Raw genomic sequence first — 21,237 nt, 5'->3', positions numbered from 1 at the left:
TGCTTTTGCACTTGTTTTTATACCAAAGCGCTTAGTATCATAATGTCTAAAGGCATGATGGTGCATTCGTGCGTGGAACCCATGTATTGCTTGGGCAAGTAGTGGTGTAAATTTTGAACAAAGTGGCAAATGATCTGGCAACGACCACATGGAGTGGCATGCACGACCTAACAACAAATCAGAATGTGCCACGTAGCACGGTTGTATAATGGTGGAAAAGTTACGTGCGAGCCGCTGATAGTAGTCGTAACTTCACTGACAATAGTTGTAACTTCGCAACGGATAGGGGCTAAACCACCAAAGTTACGCTAGAGGAGTTCATGTAAGTTCACAAGTTAAATTTTTTGTTAGCATTGAGAGGTTCCATTGTTGTGCTTAACTGTGTGTGCAACTTCGTGAAAGTTAACAATGGTTAATGATTCGAGGTTCCAAGGTTACGATGGAGGGTTTAACATAACATCATGTCGAGTTGAGCGGGTCCCATTATAGAGCCCACAAAGCTATGCTATTGTGACATGTAGCGAAGGTGTTGACAAGGATCTGAGGTAGCAGCGATGCAAATTGACCAGCCAATCAGAGATCAACACATGGCAGTCAGAGGTTGCAGACTTCAGTGTTGACAAAACGGAGGGAAAAAGTAGATTTAAAAGTTTCTTTTTAAATATGAAAATAATGCCCAAGGTCTTTTGAGCGATCAACAAAAGGATAGGGGTTTTCATTAAACAAAGAGTTTAGAGGTGGGCCCACTTAAAAATGGATGGCCAATCAGAATGAACCACCTAAAGGGCTTGTATAATGTGTTATTATATAGTTTTGAACTAAATAATAAAATGAAATAAATTTTAAATATTTCAATGATCCTGTGCATTATTAAAGGTCTGCAGATTTCAAAAGAATGTCAGGGGTGCAAATGAGATCTAAACATACAAGTATTATATATTTCCGGAAAGGTCTCCGAATGAAGACTCTAATTTTAGAGTTGAAACAAGAGCAGGTCTAACTAGGTGAGAATATTTTTCAGTTTTATCAAGCCAAGGGCTTTCTAAACAAAGTTTCTTGGCTTTTCAATGAAAATTCAAATTCAGTTTCTGGACAAAAAAATTGGAGAGGATGCTCCTAGCAGTGTTATTTTGCCTTAGAAGTTAATTAGTGGGTTTTTTGGCAAGAGTTCTAGTAGCAGATTGGTATCTTTCCAACAGTGTTGTTCTCCATCATTTGAAGATATTTTGATGAGTTTGTTATGGCAGATGAAGATATATTTTTCAGTTGAAGGAAAAGAGATGAGAGAAGCTTTGCAACAGCAGGAGATGAAAAATGAAGATGATAGATGACACCAAAGGATCAGATCTGTTAAGAATATAGCTTCATTGGTGAATATATATATATATATATATATATAACAATAGAGTGTGTGTGTGTGTGTATATATATTTGTGATGATGACTCATACAAATTTTTATACATTCTCTCTCTCTCTCTCTCTCTCTCTCTCTCTCTCTCTCTCTATATATATATATATATATATATATTTGTATATACTATTGTTAATCACAAAACACATATACTCATATCTTAAAAAGATGTCAAGTATCGGCTGATTCATGTTAATCATTAAACCACATCTTGAATCGGATCAAAACCACCAATTTAATTGTCATTAGTTATCAAAAGCCGATACTCCTAATTGGACATATAAGGGAGTCACGACCATGAAGGGCTGACTCCCCATGGCATTTGCCACAAGGGAGTCACAAACCTTCATGATTGTGACCCCAAGATTTCGTACATATCTGTGACCAACGACTGTTGTAATTAATTGATCAATAATAAAGGCATTGCATTGTTACAAGTGTCATCACATTAGAAGATCGAAAATTCAGTCTTGCATTTGATAATATATAGAGTCATAGAAATCAGACCAATTCAGATTTGCATAGTTAACAAATTCAAAGATATCAGGAAACATCAAGAACATATATCAATAACTATTATTCAGTTTTGAACAATACAAGTTTAGATTATTCTCTAGAAAAGATCCAAATTTCTAACATGGTATCAAAGCTTAACTAGAGAAAAATCTTAAATCAGATTTGAACAAGATTGTTTACTCATTATCGAAGGCTATTCAACTTCAAACAAAATGGTGAACCAAATCAAAGTAAAAGATAGATTGGAAGGGGCTGCAAACTTTTCTTCATGGAAAATTCGAATTGTAAACCTACTTGAAGAACTTGAACTAGATTCCTTCATATTAAAAGATCTAAAGATGCTTGAAGAAGAATCAAAAAATACAACTTGGAAAGGACGTAATAATAAAGCTAAGAAGATTATAACCGATGTTTTGAGGGATCATATTCTGCCTTCCATAGCAAGATTGAAAACAGCCTATGAAGTATTTAAAACTATCAAAGATACATTTGAAATAAACAATGCAAGTAGAATATTGACATTAAAACATCAGCTCATGAATATAAAAATAAACAAAGGAGAGACAATGACAACTTACTTCTTAAGAATCTCTGAGATAAGAGACCAACTTGCCACCATTGGAAACAATGTAGATGACGAGGAACTTACACTAATTGCTCTAAGAGGCTTACCTATACCATGGGACCCTTTCATTCAATGGGCAAGTAATCTCTCACTTCCAAAATTTGATCAACTCAAGAATGAGTGCATTCAAGGGGAATCCCAACTAATCTCAAGAGGAATCTGCACAAATCAGGAAGGGGAGATTCAAGCCCTACAAACAAACAAAAGAAACAAAGGAAAGAAGAGGAAGTTCAAACCAAAGAGAGGAAATAATTCTCAATATCACAAAGAAAAATATCTATCCAAAGTTCAATGCTATCGATGTGATAAATTTGGTCACATTCGAAAATTTTGTCCGGAAAGAAAGAAAATTCAAGCTACCATATCCGAGTCCCATGAAGTCAAAAATCCTCTATTCTATTTAGCCTTGTCAAGTGAATTAAACTCAAGTAATAATACTTGGATAATAGATAGCAAAGCTTCAAGACATATAACTGGATTCAAAAATTAGTTTGAAACATTCAAAGAGCATTGCACAAAAGAAATCACAATTGGAGATAATTCTACTTATCCAGTAAAAGGAATTGGGACTTGCTCCTTAAAAATAAAAATAGGAGAAATTCTTCAATTAAAAGATGTGCTATTTGTACCAGGGATAAAAAGAAACCTAATTTCCATTTCAGGTCTAGCCGACCACAGATACCGTGTCACCCTCAGTGAAGATAAAGTGTTACTATGGCCTAAAAACTCTAACTTAAAGAACGCCATTATTATAGGATCTGGAGATGGCAGCTTGTACAAATTATGTATTAAAGAAAAAAAAACAAGCACTAAATCATGAAGTTCATAACTCAAATGAACTTTGGCATAGAAGATTAGGGCACCTTGGCTTTAGTGCTCTTCCTACTATAGGGAAAATCACTACGGGCATACCTCATATCAAGTTTGATCATATTAGTAGCTGTAAAGGGTGTAGTTTAGGAAAAAATAAGAAAGGATATTTTAATATAAGTAAACACAAGTCAAAAAATGTACTAGAACTTGTTCACACTAATTTGTGTGGACCAATGTCAACACCCTCACTAGGGGGAGTTTTGTACTATGTGACGTTCATTGATGATTACTCTAGGAAAACTTGGATATACTTTCTAAACTTAAAGAATCTAATGAAGTTTTACAAAAATTTAAAGAAATTAAAGCCCTAGTGGAAAGTCACATTGGAAAGAAAATAAAAACGATAAGATTGGATAATGGAGGTGAATATACATCTAACATCTTCAAAGAATCTAGTATTTCTGTTGGGATTAAGAGGGAGAATACAGTAACTTATAATCCTCAACAAAATGGGGTTGTAGAAAGAAAAAATAGAACTATTATAGAAGCAGCAAAAGCCATGATACATGATCAAAACCTCCCTATCTCTTTTTGGGCTGAAGCAACAAGTACAATAGTATACATTCAAAACAGAAGCCCTCATGTAACATTAGAAAACATAACTCCCAAAGAAGCCTTTACAGGAAACAAACTAGATCTTAGTCATCTGAGGATTTTCAGTTGTCCAGTATACATTCACATTCCCAAAGAGATAAGGTCTAAATTAGAACCTTCCGGAAAGAAAGGCATATTCGTTGGCTATAGTGAAACAACTAAGGGATACAAAGTATATATTCAAGGACAGAAGACTGTTGAAATCAATAGGGATGTTAAATTTGACAGAGTTGTCGCTTTCAAAACATCCTTAAACAAAGAAGATGAGAAAATTGAGAATCAGAGGGAAGTACATCATAGAAGATGATTACAATATTGAGAATCACAAGGAGAACACCATAGAGGATAGTTCAACTGGAAATTTGAGGGAGAGTTTTTCCGAAGACAGAGACATCCTTCCATCTAATGTTGAGAATGATGAAGTTTTAAATAACAAGAAAAGACCACTACGAGCAAGGAAAATGATTGAAGAGAACAATGTGGAACTCGATGAGGTCTCTAGAGAAAATAAGAAAAAAAGAAACCAAAAATGCTATGTTGCCTCGATGACAGAACTCACAAAAACAAAACCAATGAATGTTGAGGAGGGCTTAAAATGTCAAGTACGAAAAGATGCAATGGCAAAGGAATATCAATCCATTCTAAAAAACGATGTTTGGGATATTGTTCCTAGACCTAAAGACAAATCAATTGTATCTTCCAAATGATTGTTTAAAATCAAGTATGCACCAAAAGGAAGCATTGAAAAACACAAAGCCAAATTTGTTGCAAAGGGTTTTTCTCAAAAGGTCGAAATTGATTATGAAGAAGCATTTGCTCCAGTTGCACATTACACTTTTGTAAGAACAATAATTGCCATACATCCAAAGGATGAAAAATGCATCAAATAGATGTAAAGACAGCCTTCTTGAACGGTATCATTGAAGAGGAAGTATATATAAAACAACTTGAAGGATTCACTACACATGACCAAAAGCTATACATATGTAAACTAAAGAAAGCCCTCTACAGGTTGAAGCAAGCTCCCAAGGCTTGGTATGAGAGGATAGATAATTGTCTTCTCAAATTGGGATACTCTAAGAATGAAGTTGATCCGAATATATATTTGAAAGTATCTAATAATGACATGTTAATACTCGTTCTTTATATTGATGATTTGTTAATAATAGGTGCAGATTACCTAATAGCCAAGTGTAAACAGGATCTCATAACTGAATTTGACATGACGGATCTAGGCCTTTTACATTACTTTTTGGGTCTAGAAGTATGACAGAAGCAAATTTACATCTTTAATCAAGAAAAGTACACTACAGATATGTTGACCAGATTTGGGATGATGCACTGTAAACCATTATTTACTCCAATGGAACTAACCTTCATAAGCTTAAACGTGAAGTAGCAGATTCAGAATCGGTAGATCCTACTCACTATTGGCAAATTGTTGGATCCCTTGTGTACTTAGTAAACACTCAGCCAAATATCTGCTATGCTACAAATGTGTTAAGTCACTTCATTTGTAAACCCAAGAAGATTCATCTAATGACTGCCAAACATATTCTAAGGTATTGAAGAGGAACAATTGGACTTGGGTTGAAGTATGAGAATACTTAGCTACAACTTCAAGGGTATATGATTTTGACTGGGTAGGCAGTTCTATTGACCATAAGAGTATGGCACGATGTTGTTTTAGCCTTGAATCAGCTATGATATCTTGGTTCAATAAACGAAAACGGAATATATGGAAGCTTCCATGGGAGCACGTGAAGCAATGTGGCTAAGGAAACTTTTATATGAACTATTTGGAAAACCACTAGAATCCACCATAATTCACTGTGACAATCAAAGTTGCACCATGTTACAAGCTAAAGTTGTCGTTGCACCAAAAGATTGATCTATCAATGCCCGATACAACCACTAGACTTATAGAACACAAGAGGTGGTTAAGCCATGTCACGAATCCTAAAGGGGAACATTGGCGATTAGTCCAACAATCCCCCCTCGGCGTTACCCGAGGAGATTCAAACCTATGACCAAGCTCTAATACCACTTGTTACAAGCTAGAGTTGTCATTGCACCAAAAGATTGACCTATCAATGCCCGATACAACCACTAGACTTATAGAACATAGGAGGCAGTTAAGCCATGTCACAAATCCTGAAGGGGAACGTTGGCGATTAGTCCAACACATCAAACTTTCAGTTAATCCAATTTTTCATAACAAGTCTAAACATATAGAGATTCCTTACCATTATATAAGGGATATGGTGGACAGAGATGTTATCAAGTTGAAGTACATTAGCACTGAAGAAAAAAAAGCAGACATCTTCACCAAACCTCTTGCAAAGTTGAAACTTGAATACTTCAGGAACAAACTTGGCATATCCAAACTGACTTCAATATTATGTACAATTGTTATTGAATATTTCATAAAATCAATATTGCAATATTTTGGATGTGTTGTGGCAAGAAAGGTGATGATCTTTCATGCAAGTGAGGTCACTATTGCAAGGTGACGATATTAACAATAGTTTGACCTGTTGTCATGTATTGATGGAATACATGATGACAGATGTATCAAGATTGACTACACTGGATTAAAAGCCCTAAATGTTGTCATCTGGAAATGCGGGGTGAATAAATTAATGCATACAAATAATAGAGAAGAACAGCATAACTCCTTTTATTCGCATATGCCAAAGATATTACATTATGCTTCTAATTATGATGATTACAATGATTACCCAGAGGGTGTATATATACATCCCAAGGAACCTTCCCGAAGGGGTCCGTCGGCTACATGACAATTACCGAAGGGCTTGTCGGCCACAATAAGAACCTTCCTAAAGGAGTCTATATCGACGGGATACATCTTGACACACACCCTGTGGGCTACACAATATTTACTGACGACAAATGTATTTGGTGTCTTGATATGGTGGTTATCATTAAATTCAGTTTTGAATTAGATAGGAATAGTCATAATGGTCTAGACAAGTGTATTACTAGGTAGTATGCATTTTAATCCTCGTTCTTCTAAGAGGGAGTGTTAAGAATATAGCTTCATTCGGATTGAAGCATTCTCATCATTAACTATGAATATAATACATTGATGAATATATATATATATATATATATATATATATATATATATATATATATATATATATATATATATATATATATATATATATATATATATATATATATATATATATATATATATATATACACTCGTATATTAAAAAGATGTCAAGTTTCAGTTGATTCATGCTAATCATTAAACCACATCTTGAATCGGGTCAAAACCACTGATATAACTGTCATTAGTTATCAAAAGCCGATACTCTTAATCGGTCATATAAGGGAGTCATGACCATGAAGGATTGTGACTCCCCATGGCATTTGCCATGAGGGAGTCACAACCCTTCATGATTGTGACCCCCAGATTTCATACTTATCTGTGACCGATGACTGTTGTAATTAATTGATCAATAACAGAGGCATTGCATTGCTACAGCAGTAATCACATTAGTAGATCGAACATTCAGTCTTGCGATAATATATACAATCATAGAAATCAGACCAATTCAGATTTGCATTGTTAAAAAATTCAGAGATATCAGGAAACATCAAGAACATATATCAATAACTATTATTCAGTTTTGAACAATACAAGTTTAGATTATTCTCTATAAAAAAAACCTAATTTCTAACAAGATCTGACTCTCTTTCCTCTTCTATATCTTCTTCTCATCATTCGTTGTACATGGTTGGTTGCAACTTGTTTGGCAAGTTCCCATGGCTTGGTTTTCCACCATTCTTTCAGCATTTCTTGTGTATGAACTATGAACAGAAGATGTATATTTTCCTTGAGAAAATAATGGAAAGGGGTTGAATCTATGTTAGTTTTCTGAGTTTATTGGACTATTTCTTGCATTGTATTTCAGAGGTAGCAAAGAAATTAATGGAAATAAAGTCTTGTTTTCATATCTCTCCTATGTGTTTTCTTGATTTTGTTCAAGTGGATGAACCAAGGGTTTAGCTCACTTCTTGTCTTGTTGTGGGATATGCACATTCTTTTTATGCTCTGAATGAATCAATTAAATGCTTAATAGGAGTTGTAGATAAGTCAAGTTTGCACATGGATTTGATAAGAAGGCTGATTCAAGGTTGTTGATATAGCAATGTTGCAAAGCGTTGCTTCTTCGAACTAAGTTATTTGATAAAGTTTGATATGCTATGTGAAAGGTTTCATGACTCAGTGGCCCAATGTGTATAAGGCACTGATCTTAGCTAGGAGCTTCATTTTCTTTCTGTTTGACATATGTTTCTTGCTGAATCTTTAAAATCAAATTTTGTTTCCCTTTTATGTTTGTAGAGCTGAAAGGAAGACCCTCACTTGGCTTATGGGTTTATAGTTTGTGTGATTAGCTATTACATACCTATTTTGTTGCATAAGTAAAGAAGAATCAGGGTTGTGATATGCTTTGTTTAGATTCAGATCTATGTTTTAGCACTGGTTATTTTGATGAATCTAAGGCCCACCCACCTAGGTTTTGCAGAGCCTAAGTGTAGGAGTGTTGCCTTGTTAGTTGACCTAGGATCTATTCAAGTGTGTTGATCATGGGAATTAGCTAGTCCGTAGATGTATTTTCTTTCAGCTTCCTAGTAGTTAAAATTATGTTGAATCGGAAGCCGACACCACATATTTATTTATTAGTGGTGCTGATTATGATTGCCCAACCTTATTCAAACCCTAGTTGTTGCTAATTTATTTGTTTTACATTCTAGATGCCTCCAATGTGTGCAAGCTACCCTAGGAAGCCACATGAGGGCTGGAAAAGAATGTGGCAGCCCTCAATGGCCTCTAAAGCCTGATTAATGTGCTGTTATCAATCTGATAATGCTGCCACAGCTCTGATTTTGATGCACAAACAAGAAGTTTGGACAAATTCTTCAATATGTGGGTTGGAGATGCGTCCGAACTCACTTTCCTCTGAAAATATTTCATTCCTCAAAGTTACAAATCTGTTAAATTGAGTTGAAGAGCTCAATCTCCAAAATCTGATTTTAAAAACAATTCTATGATGCCCCAACTGGCCTCCAACCTTTGTTGGGCTCAAATCATAATTCGTTTTTAAGGTTCCCTTGCATTTTATTATATCTCCCTCAGCTCCCTTAGGCCCCCTCATTAATGAAGTTATTTTAAAATACAACTTAACTTGTAACTCTCATGCATCATGGCACAAGCAGTAATAATATAAAGTACAATTATTATTATTTGTTTATTCTAGACTCGAACTCTAACCGTACACAAAGATATGTTGGTTAGGATCTATAACTTAATCAACATCTACAACAAAATGTTGAACTTGCAATTAGGGCTTAGACCCTCTACTACCTATGAGGATTGCAAAGGACTTGTATCAGGTTTCTAAGGACAATTTTAAAGGTTGCCAAGGACAATCACTTGCAAGTCGAAATCCGAACCCCAACTTGCAACTCAATTCATATGAGAGCTACGCAAGGGCATTCTTGCAATGCATGCCTAAGACCTTGAACAATCAAATTATGTAGGGTCATCCACAATTTTCGCCAAGCACAAATTGTGGATAACAAGACATTGTGACAAGGTTCCCATGGTCGTTCTCTCCCTTTCCTTGTGTAATAGTGTGCCCAACTAGCTAGTCTCACTAGCCACTATAGCAAGGAACCCTAAAGCTATTCTCCCATAATGCAGATTCCTTCTTTTTGCCCTTTTGACAGACTTTTGTAATGTTGTTATGTACTATGTTTCCGAATCCATTGATGTTTGCATGATTGAATATCTGTATCTTACCGTTGGATGATTAACACTTGTTTCTCCATTGTTGTTTCCTCCAATTAATTTATCTCTTGTTTGATGGATTGATATTATTGCCAAGTACGTATTTCTGCTATTGATGATTAATGATGTTAGATGAACTGATCTGCTCTTATGGACCAATGCTTGTCATCCTCGGTTTGATACCTCTATTCAAGGAAGTCCTCTCCTTTATATATCTTTACCTCTCAATGATGATTGACAACTCCTTCAATGGAGATAACCCTTTGAATGGACATAACATTTGTTAACAATCCCTTTTCATTATAAGCATTGCTCTTCCCTAGTCGCTGCTCATTAAGCATATTAAGTGCTGCCCTTAATTGCATTCATTGCCGCTTTTCTTTTTCTATGTACCCATTACTATATTGCAGTCATCTTAATCCTGACCCCTGTTCATTAATTTGTCACCATTGTTTTAATTGCTACTTATATCTGATTATATGTCTTCTGATTGGGTCAATCTGCCCTGCTGATCAGTTCAAATTGTTCTTATATCTTATTTTCCTTTTATATCTGCTCTTAATCCCTGCCCTCCTTGAATGCTTCTTTCAAAATCTCCATTATAGGTGAAAGATTCACAACCTTCCATAGGAAATGAGTCACTAGTTTTCATTGTTGCCTGTAATATATCATTCCCCAAAATTGATCACATGTGACGTCTTTCTCAAATGAAGCCTTCTCCAATATGAGGGAGTGTGACACCTCTTCATCATGTCTGCCCCTTTGCAATGGTCACAACCTTTCATAACTATCTCTCTTTTAAACAGTCACAACCCTTCATAATTACAACCCTTTGAAAGAGTTACAAGTCGTCATCATTGCTGCCCATTGAAAAGTTTTTTCCTTATTTTCTTCCATCTCTTTCTTTTTCTTTAATCCTTCCTGAATTCCTACACCCCTCTTCCTTAATCCAAATATCCTTGCAAATCTCCTCCTTTTTATAACTTATGTTGAGGGAGCCACAACTCTTTATAGCATACCTCTTGTACTCACACTAAACTTAATTAACTTGTAAATATGTTATAAAATATTTATTTATTTTTATATTCTGAATTTATCATTAATATTTATTATTAAGTCCTATTTCAGAAAGGGGACATTACATATTGTGACATAGCCACTCACAATCCACTTTACCAATCATTACCACAAGGGAAAAAAGAGACTATCTTCGGAAAAGAATTTTTCATTAATCTATATTATCTTGGTGCTAGGATCACCTTTGGTGTGCTCAAAGCAGAAACAATCAACACACAGGGATCTAGACGCAAATAGGCAGCTCAAGGACAAGTGAGGATGGATTCATTATCTAAGAGCTTGGTGGATAAATTGGCTGACCAGACCCATATGCTTTACAAGCCCAAGACCGACCGTCAAATTCCAAGTCAAGCAAGGAGCAACTTACGTAGCATCTGGACAGGTGGGATATCTGAGTCAAAGTATTGCCAAAAGTATAAAATTTACCAATTTTAACTTTTAAAGCACAATGCATTCCATCCAAAGAGATTTTGCTTTCTAAAGGACTTAGGGCCACCAGTGATTAAAAGAATACCTTCTGCTTGTCCTAGACAGGATCTATGCTTCCAAACTGATTTTCCTGCATTGACATTTCATACTTGCCCAAAGTTTTTTTGGTTCCTTCCCAGTCTCCTTTATTTTTAGTTTATTATTAGTTGTCAGTGTTCCATTAGTATTACAATGTTTTTTGTGATTTGCAGACTGCAATCATTTGAAATATTCTTCATCATTTTGTGGTTACCGTTTAGTTGCAGGCTGCAGTTACCACCTAATAGGACCTTAACAGACATCACTTCTTAGAAAAACTGTTTACTGTTTAATCTATTTGCTACCATGTATTAATTACCAGCATGCAATTTTTTTACTTTCTTTATTTGTATATAAATAGTTCATTTTTCTTGATGAAAAAAACGAAAGTCCAGAGTGACAGTCTGAAATTCTGTCCAAGCCCAGCTGGTACTTGCCTACATGTGATTAGATACTTAGAATATCACAAATGCAGATATGATCACCTAGGGCAAGTCGAATATTCATAGAGGAAACTGATCAAAATTTACTAAATTGGCTGTCATCTAATATTTTCAATACTAAGAAATTAAGAAACAAGAGATGCAATTAAAATTTGTATGAGAGCAAATAAATAGTATCTAGTTAGAAAATGATACATGAAATAGCTGGACTCCAAGCACACCGTAGGCAAGTGGTAAAGTGGACTTCACATAAGGAACCAAAAGCTGCAAGTCAGGTGGCTCTGTGGCTTCTGGATTTGTAAAATATTGGGCAACCTCAGGGGGGAGCCTTTGTAACTGGAAGCAATTTATCCCTTGTCAGAAACTGAAATATTTGTAAATAATAAATATGTAAAACTTGGTATTCTTCACAAAAGAACTATGTAACTATCTTACAGACAGAGAACTTGAAAAATATTGTCGTAGAATATTTCTTTATACAGTACACCATACCTGAGAAGCAAGTCCCAATTCAACACATGAGCCTGCAGTAAGAAGAAACAATATGAAAGCAACAACATATTGCCACAAAGATGTAGGTCTTGGTTCAGAAACTTCCTTTTGAAGCAAGCCAAAACTAACTCGAGGACCACCTCGTGGATCTAGACCTTCTGAATTGGGCTCTTCTACCATGAAAAGATTATATTTATTACCAGCAACTTCCCTCAGTTGTCTCTGAAGTTTAGCAAATACTTCTTCCCTCTGGCCTCTTAAATTTCCTAGAAATAGAACTCCCTCACCAAGATCACCAAAAGGTTCTTCTCCAGTAACCCAAAAGGTAGTATAACCAAAAAGCTTTTCCTTTATCAATTTCACATCTCCTGGATCTACTTTCTCAGGGCCAAGGAGCTCCATCAACTTGAATGCATCAACTTGAAAATTTTTTGTTGTTGAACCGAAAGGAGGAGTATTTGATGACTGCATTACAAACAATAAGGCCATAATCATTGTGTATGAATATGTCTGCCATGCACATCTATAGCATAAAGACACCCTATGGAATAAAAGGAACATCACTAACAAACATGAAACTAAATAATGTTGAGTTGAGACAAAATAGGGACAGTCCTTCCAATCATATTTTTCTGCTAACCTGGTTTTCCTTCCACAAATAAGGTTAACGAAAAAAAAAAAAAACAGATTCAATTGAAATCTTCAATTGTCTGCAATGAATGAGATGTATCTTAGAATTGCTGAATTCGCAACACATAGAAGGAGCATCATTATGAAGGATAACATTTGTAAGTTGAAAATATCCAATCTAGAATTAGTGTAGGCCAACAGAAAAAATGTTACATTTTCATTCACGCCATCAATCTTTAGAAGAATATTATCATGGAAAAAATGTAGCCTAGGAAATGACTTAGAAGAGCATGATCAGGTCACTTATAACGTGTATAAGACCAGGCATTACATGAACATATGAACAAAAAAATGAGTATGTACTGATCAGCTCCAAAAAAAATCAATCCCATCTGTGATTTCATATAAAACTTAAAATCAAATATAAAACAGGATGTCTTCCTGTCTGTGCCTATGTGTCTGTCAGTGTCTGTTCATTTGTGTCTGTATGTCTCTATGTGAATGTGTATGCGAATATGTACGGGTATGTGTATGTGACTGTCTATGTGTGCACATCTCTATGTATGTCTTTATGTGTGCATCTCTATGTATATCTACGTGTGTGTGTCTCTATGTGTGTGCTTGTGTGTGCACCTCTGTGTGTCTGTGAACCTCTATATCTATCTGTGTCAATGTTTGTCCATGTGTCTATACGCTTGCATTCATGCATGCTTGTGCATATGTGTGCAGATGTGAGTGCTGGTATACACATCAAGTATCTTGAAGCTTTTTCACTATAAGTTACATAAGCCTTTTTCATGCAATTTTACTAATTTCAGAAATTGAATATAAAAATATTATGCAAGACTCCCCACAAAATCCAAAAGGTGGCCCATGTAGAGCTGCAGCAAAATAAAAAAGAAGAAGCCATGATGAGTAACATGGCAAACAGAACCGGTCCAAAATTGATCCCATTGCATTTATATTTTTTATAGCCCATAAGGACATAATGGATCACGCATAGGACCCTGTTAGTAGGAAGGGGGGATTGACAATAGATTCATCTTGCATCATGGAGATAAGAGAAAGATAGGTATCCAGTTATTGCATCCATGCTCATGAAGTGACCTTCCCCCAACCATTCAAAAAAGTGGGAAGATTTATTTTACTCTGTCGTAAATCTTTGTTGGGTAGCCTTTTTTCTTGCCTTGATTTCTTGTCGACCTTGCATTATAATACTGTACAATGGAATTTGTCTTCTGAGGTTAAGATCAATTCTTGTACATGCATTGATGCATTCATCCAGGATATTTGTTGCCATATTGAATTCTTCTTGTGATTGCTCCTCTCCACAGAAGAATGTAGGTCATGTTACTCTAAGCAACGATTGCAATGGACTCCTCTAGTTATTCTCGAAAAGGTCTGAATTAACATCTACTCTATTGATCTGGTTAGGCCAAACAGCACTGATTGTATTATTCATGTTTTGAAGTCTTTGGAGAAGCAATTCTTCATTTTTTCTTGTTACCCCATATTGCTCTCCAATTTATTTTCTTGATTCACCTCATGATCACCCATTTTATTACCTTGAATTTGGTTGCTAATTGCCTCTAGTTTTTGCCTTTCTCTTTCCAAGGCTCCATGAGCTCTTTGGCTCAATTGCATATATTTTACTTTTTTCATCCTCAGAGCGGCAGGACCAATTCTCTAGTACCAATTGTAATGTCCCTTCTTAGGATATTCCTAATTCTTTCCTCAAAACAATTAGTTCCCTAGAATTTATAATAATTTTATCAAAGATTAACGATTTATGATAATATTCAGATCAATACATCATAGCACAATCATATAATGAATTCTATGGAAATACTTGCAAATCTATTAAATTAGAGGTTTTCATCCCTAACTCAATAGTGATATTACCAAGAAGCATGTAAGGGATTTCGTCCTAGCAATTCTTACTGCACCTTAGAGGGTTTTTGTCCTCCTCAGCCAAGAATCAGATCTTCAACCAAATTTGGTACGAGCATAAAGGGATTTGTGTCCTTCCAATTCTCACAGACCTAGAAGTTTTGTCCTTCCAATTTGCAAGATGCTACCTGGAATTCAAAACCAATAATTATTGTATTTGCTTGAATATAGATGATTTGGTACTTTAATGGATTCTGCTTTAATGAATGTCTACTCTATATTTATTGTTGAATGAAATGATACTCAAAATATGAATTTGATTGATGCACTTCTCAAGCGAAATGTCTCCCCTTGATATCCTCCACTTCAAAGGAGTCGTGCCTCTTCATAAAAAACATTCCCTTTGCATGAGCTGCACCTCTTCATAGTTGTGTACTGCCTTGACATGCCTAATATAATTTTAACTATGTTCCCTAGGGGCATGTTCCCCCAAAAAAGCAAGCATTTCAGGGACAGGGATGTCTCCGTCCCCGGGACTTCATTGGGGACTTGCATCCGTCCCCACAAAAAATTTAAAAAAAACAAAAATGTCACTTTTCCTGTCCCCGTTTACTATCGCCCTGCCCCCATCCCCAAAATCGGCCAAAAAAAATTGCCATCTCGGAAACCCGTCCCACTATCCCCTATCGGCCCCATCCCGAAAACTCAGGGGAACATAGAATTTTAATCACATGCTATTTGGAAATTGCTGTCCAATTTTAATAAACCTCAAGCGACACCTTCATAAAATCGCTAACATTTTAATTTCTTTTGTCAACAACAACGGAAGTCGTCTTAGAGTTATATAATATTGTTATTTTCTTAGGTTTTGCAAGGGCATGACAGATGGACCATATAGGCAATGAGGTTCTAAGACCTTGAAAAAAAAATTGTGTTGCAAGAATGAAAGCCTGTAATCTTGAATTCGATTTGTCTACATTCTCTATATGGAAAACATAGCTGCCTTCAATTTTATTCTAGTTCTCGCATATCTTCTAAAGTGTTACATTTAATTCATTCGTATGTATTTGGATATGTTAATATTCTATCAATTTCTAAGAATTTCTATTTTGTATCTTTCAATATTGATTATTGTCGTACATGATAGTATCTTCTCAAGAGTAAAATTGAAGTGTTCAGTCACTTTAAGTCTCCTTTAAAAAATCAAATTAGAAGGAAGATTAAAGTTTTGAGCAATAACAATGGCAAAATGAATTTTGTTCCAAAAATTTTGACAAATTCTATAACGAGCACGAGAATGAGAGATAGAAGGCAAATCCATAAAACCCTCAATCACATGGAACTGTAGAAAGAATGGATAGGAAATTGGTGGCAAGGGCTAGACAAATGTTTAATGGAGCTGACTTTGAGAAGTTTTGGGCAAATCCAGTTGCTATAGTTTGTCCCCTAATTACCAATTCTCCTACATCAACACTTGTTAATAAGACCACTGTGAAGGCATGGACAGGCAAAAAACTCTCATTACATCATATTCTCACTTTTGGTTGCAAGGTATATGCACATGTGCCTATAGATAAGTTGTTTAAGTTAAAAAATAAGTTGGAAAAGTAGAGTTTCAAGGGCTAGTGTGTTGATGTGAATGAGTACAATCTTAAAGACCCTATGGCCAAGGGAGTTTTCTACAGTACAAGTGTTATTTTCAAGGAGATTAAGCATTCTTCCATACTTTTGCAATGATAAGAGAAAGAAGAAATGTGTTCATCAACAAACCCCAAAGATGGGAAGTGTTGAATGCTCATTCAGAACCTAAAGAGAACATAGATAGTTTGGATAGTTCAAAAACGGAGGTAAAACTTCCACTTTAGTGTTATATTGTAAACACAAGCCCATCGCTAATGGGGACCCCCTGTTTTTTTGACTTGTCCGCTTAGTATTTCCTAGGTATTTGTTAGTTTTAGTCTAGCTTGGCAATAGTTTGAGTCTGTTTGTCTCCTAAGAAGTCAAGAAAGTTGAAGTATCTTTTCAAGTTCAGGTGAATTTCTGATCAATTTATGAAAGAATTATGAAGCTGGAATGTTGGAATTTGAGAATGAAATTGTGGAAATCTTCTCCAAGGGAAATTTACAAGGAAAAATGAAAACAAAATGTAGAATTTCCTAGTCAACTAAGAAATTCCACCCTACATCAAGACAAAATTTTCCTTGTGGGGTTCAATTTTCCACCCTCCAAAAGATTGAAGGAAAAGAAGGAAGAAAAGACAAAGAAATTAAAACCTTCCATCTAAGGGGTCAATTTTCCACCCTTGGAGCAAACATTTCCTCATGCATGATGAATTCCCACTCTGCCTTGTGCATGGTGAATTTCCACTCTTCCTTATACATGTCCAATTTCCACCTTGAGCAAGTCTCAAAAGGAAGGATGAGGAGGAAATCAAGATAGTAAAGCAAGTAAAGTTGAAATCTTCCTTGTCGGGTGCATATTTCCACTTTGTTTAGGGTGAATTTTCAAAGAGCAAGAGAAAACCTTCCTTGTAGGCATCATTTTTCCACCTTTACTTGTAGGTATTGATTTTCCACTCTCCTTTCTAAGAGACAAATTTCCACTCTCCCTTGTATGGTTCAAATTTTTCACCCTTCCTTCTAGAGACCTCCTAACTTAGAGGCTAGGTAGAGAAGTGGAAATGATGACAATAATTAAGCTTCGATCTGATGACAGCACACACCATATTATAGTCAACCTAGCAGAGTAAGGTTGAATCTCCACTCGTTGAGGGGAAAATAAAAGTGTGTCATAAAACTTGACATAATTAAAGAGAGGTCTGAATTGCTAAATGAGGTGAGCCAGCTTGGGGGAATACCAATTTGCAAAATCAAATTGCTTTAATGCATATTAGGTCAGCCCTATCAAGCCCAAGGGATGTGACTCTTTGTGAGAATGGACATAAATAAGAATCATACCAAATCATTCCAACACAATTCAAGAGCAAATTGATGAAGTGCAGAGCAGAATACACGAGTACATGAGAATCTGATTTACAAGTGGCAATTTTGAAAACGATAAGCAGATTGAGGAACTCAGAAATAAAATCAGAAACCTGCCTTAGAGGAATTACAAAAAATGGCAGATCTGGGTGAATTTTTTAGAGAATTGGAAGGATCTTGACACATACAGCTAACACTATGAATTGCAAGCATCTCAACATACAATTTTGTCAAAAGGTTGAAATCAGACCCCAAGATTTAAAATCTGAAACTTGGAAGTTAAAATTCAAGACATATCCAGGTCTGCAAGTGTGCAAAATCAGGACTAAAACTTAGAAATTTCTTAAGTCTAATTTTTGGCAGAAGTATGAGTCGGGGTGAGGATGTGAATAAATTTAGGTTCTTAAAGTTCACAGATTGCTTATTCTGATATGCATCCTTTCGAATACACTTTTGATGATAATTTTCTTACAAGTATTGTTTCTTTATCTTGCAATGTTTAACACATGAAGATGATCATCCAAGCAAGTGCATCAAGGAAGGTATTTTGTGATCAAGCTAGAAGGAAGGATATCAGAACAGTATTATGAAGACTCCAAGGAAGGTGATAATAAAAGAAGAAATTGGGACTGCAAATATCAACGTTCAAGTCAACAAATACAAGGTCGGCTCCTTAAGGTCGATCTATCGTGGATCATTTGTCTTAGAGCACGGAACTTAATTCCATCATTTGCAAGAGTTATCCTTCTCTTTGTTTGAGGCATGCTGATCACCTGGCACCTTGAGTAACATCCAAGTTTGGCTTCGGTGAGGTTTCGTGTGACCTCATGGCATTCCGCACACATGGGAATCTCTTCTTGGATCACGTGTGGACCTATCCTTGTCCACACAGATGTTAATTTGTTTGCTTGAAAGGTTGTTGAATTCTCCTTTGGGGAGGACCTATATTTTGTAATAAATTGCTTGACAAGCCAACTTGTGGTCTTGTTCGCTATAAAAGTAGAGATCTAGGATTAGGAAAAACACAATGAAGTTAGATAGAAGGAAAATACAAGGATTTGGCTTTGTAAGCCTGAGCTTTTAAGGTCGCTAATTGTAATTTGAATGTATATGGTTGTAACCAAGTAGGCCTTATGCCTGGCATGTTTATTGAAGACTACCTATCATTGTTGCATTGATCCATCTACATTTCTAGTGATTTCTCCTATTTGGTGGAATCTGTGTGCTGGGAGTGACCCTCTCACCTTGCGTCAAGTGGTATCAAAGCAAGTTTCTTTCTTGGACAAGTTTGGGATTGTAAAAAAAAACCTTGTTGAAGATTGGTTGTATGGTGGCAGAACTAGTTCCTAACCTATAACTTGCAGAAGGTTACAATTATTGCAAGAACTACTATGAAAAAATTTCAAGGTAGAGGAGATACAAACCATGCTATTATGGATATGTTGAGATAGATTGCAGCTAGACTTTAAGCTATTGAAACAGCCCAAAGAAGAGGTGTACATCTTAAAGATGTTAGTGATGAAGAAAAAGAAGTAGCAGCACCGAATCCTAAATGTGAGGTGGAACAACATGAAGAGAGACTTCTGAGAGCTTTGAATACAACGAATGCAAGACCTGCTTTTGAACTTTCTACATATAGTGGAAGACTTGATATTGATACTTTGTTGGATTAGATCTCTACGATTGAGAAATATTTTGATTATGAAAGTATCCCTGAAGATATAAAGCTAAGGATAGCATCTACAAAGTTAAAAGGAACATGCATCTCTTTGGTAAGAACACTTGCAAACTGATAGATAGAGAAAAAGAAAATAAAATATCAAGACTTGGGTAAAGATGGTTGGTAAGTCTAAAAAGAAGTTCCTTCCTACTAATTATCAACTTAATTTGTTGAGAAGAATGCAAAAATTTGAGACAAAAAGATATGAATGTGAAAGATTATACTAAAGAATTATATAAGTTAGACACTAGCTCTGGACACATTGATGTTGAGGTTGAGAAAGTTGCTAGATGTTTGAGTGGTTCGAGGACTTCTGTACAAGATGAAATTAGATTTGTAAAATGGAATGTGTTGAAAAAGCATATTTGTATGCCTTGAGAGTTGACAAAATTTTAGCAAAGAAACAAGCAGGTAGAGAGCAAGAGGTGGAAGATTTCAGCAGAGGAAGAACTTTTGGAGAAAGTAATAGATCTGATAACACATCTAATGACAAAGGTAAATCTCAATGAAAAGAAGACAATGGAAGCAGAAGAGAAGGTTTTAGATATAGGATTGATTACTAGGAAGAGGTGTGTGGGGTGAATCAATAATCCCCAAATTAGTGATTTCTTCCTCATTCTTAAGTTCCAAATAGTTTACCGATAAGATCCAATTATACTATAGTGATGTTATTTAATAAGTGAACTTTAAACCTAAATTAACAGTATAACCATCCACACAATAGTAACACCAAGATTTATCTCGTGGAAACCTAACTAGGGTAAAAACCACAATGTGAGAATGGTGCTCACAAATATAGTACTCTTCTAGCATACGCTCTGTTAGGAGCATGCCTGATTAAGGGTTACAAAACATTTGTTAAGCATACCTTGTTAAAGGATTTTCGTCTAGATCTGCTAGGATCTTTACTCTACTAGGAGTAACCTTGTGAAATGATTTTAACACTCTAATCTAAGAAAGTCACCTTGTTAGAGGCTTTACAAGATACCGATTAAGGTCACCCTACTAAGGGATTTAAACTACTATAATGGTAAGAAAGTAACAAAAATAAAATGATTTATGATTTGCACTACCTTGCTATATCAAATCCAATGAAGCAATTCAATATAACAACATATGATTCATTGTTCTCCTTCTTTCCTCTCTATGCTTTGATAGCTCTGCTCCAATTCCAGCCTCTGTTCTCCTCTCTATCTTTTCCTTCTCTTTTTGTTCTCTTATACTTCACAAACCCTAGACCCAAATCTTACAATCACAAAGACATCTTTCCAGCTATATAGAAACTTTTCAAAGAATCTTTCATTACTTAACCTAAACCTTAACTTGACTTTCCCACTTCACTGATAAAAGATAACTTCACCAATAAGCCTTAATCTCCAATAACCCTATAAGATAAATCCATGACTCAAAATTGTTTCCATTTATCATTCCAGTTGTTACCCCATAAGGTGCTTCCCTCATTTGCTCCTTGGTTCCTTAGTGCTCCAACCAATAGACTTGCTAAAGATATAGTAACAACATAAAATAATATGTCAATTATTTGACATCAATGACAAATAGTATAACTGATGAATAATACAATGCATAGCTTTTCTTATCCCATCAGCAACTTGTAAATCAATTATGCCAACAATCTCCCCCCATAGCATT

At 35.5% G+C, this 21,237-nt stretch overlaps 1 protein-coding gene across 1 annotated transcript in view; it reads right to left on the bottom strand.

The window, feature by feature from the left end:
• Positions 1 to 21,237, bottom strand: part of EGY1 (Peptidase M50 family protein) — a 192,880-nt gene that overhangs the window by 125,668 nt on the left and 45,975 nt on the right. The window contains exons 2-3 of the mRNA XM_089822253.1: positions 12,367 to 12,831; positions 12,070 to 12,210 (exon numbers count right to left, since the gene is read on the bottom strand). Coding sequence (XP_089678379.1) covers positions 12,070 to 12,210; positions 12,367 to 12,831 — 606 coding nt within the window. The remainder of the gene's footprint in view (positions 1 to 12,069; positions 12,211 to 12,366; positions 12,832 to 21,237) is intronic.

This window comes from Cupressus sempervirens, chromosome 3 (assembly GCF_028749045.1).
Source record: "Cupressus sempervirens isolate cs-2001-9-10 chromosome 3, ASM2874904v1, whole genome shotgun sequence".
Taxonomy (NCBI): Eukaryota; Viridiplantae; Streptophyta; class Pinopsida; order Cupressales; family Cupressaceae; genus Cupressus; species Cupressus sempervirens.
This window is presented reverse-complemented; position numbering and strand designations above follow the sequence as displayed.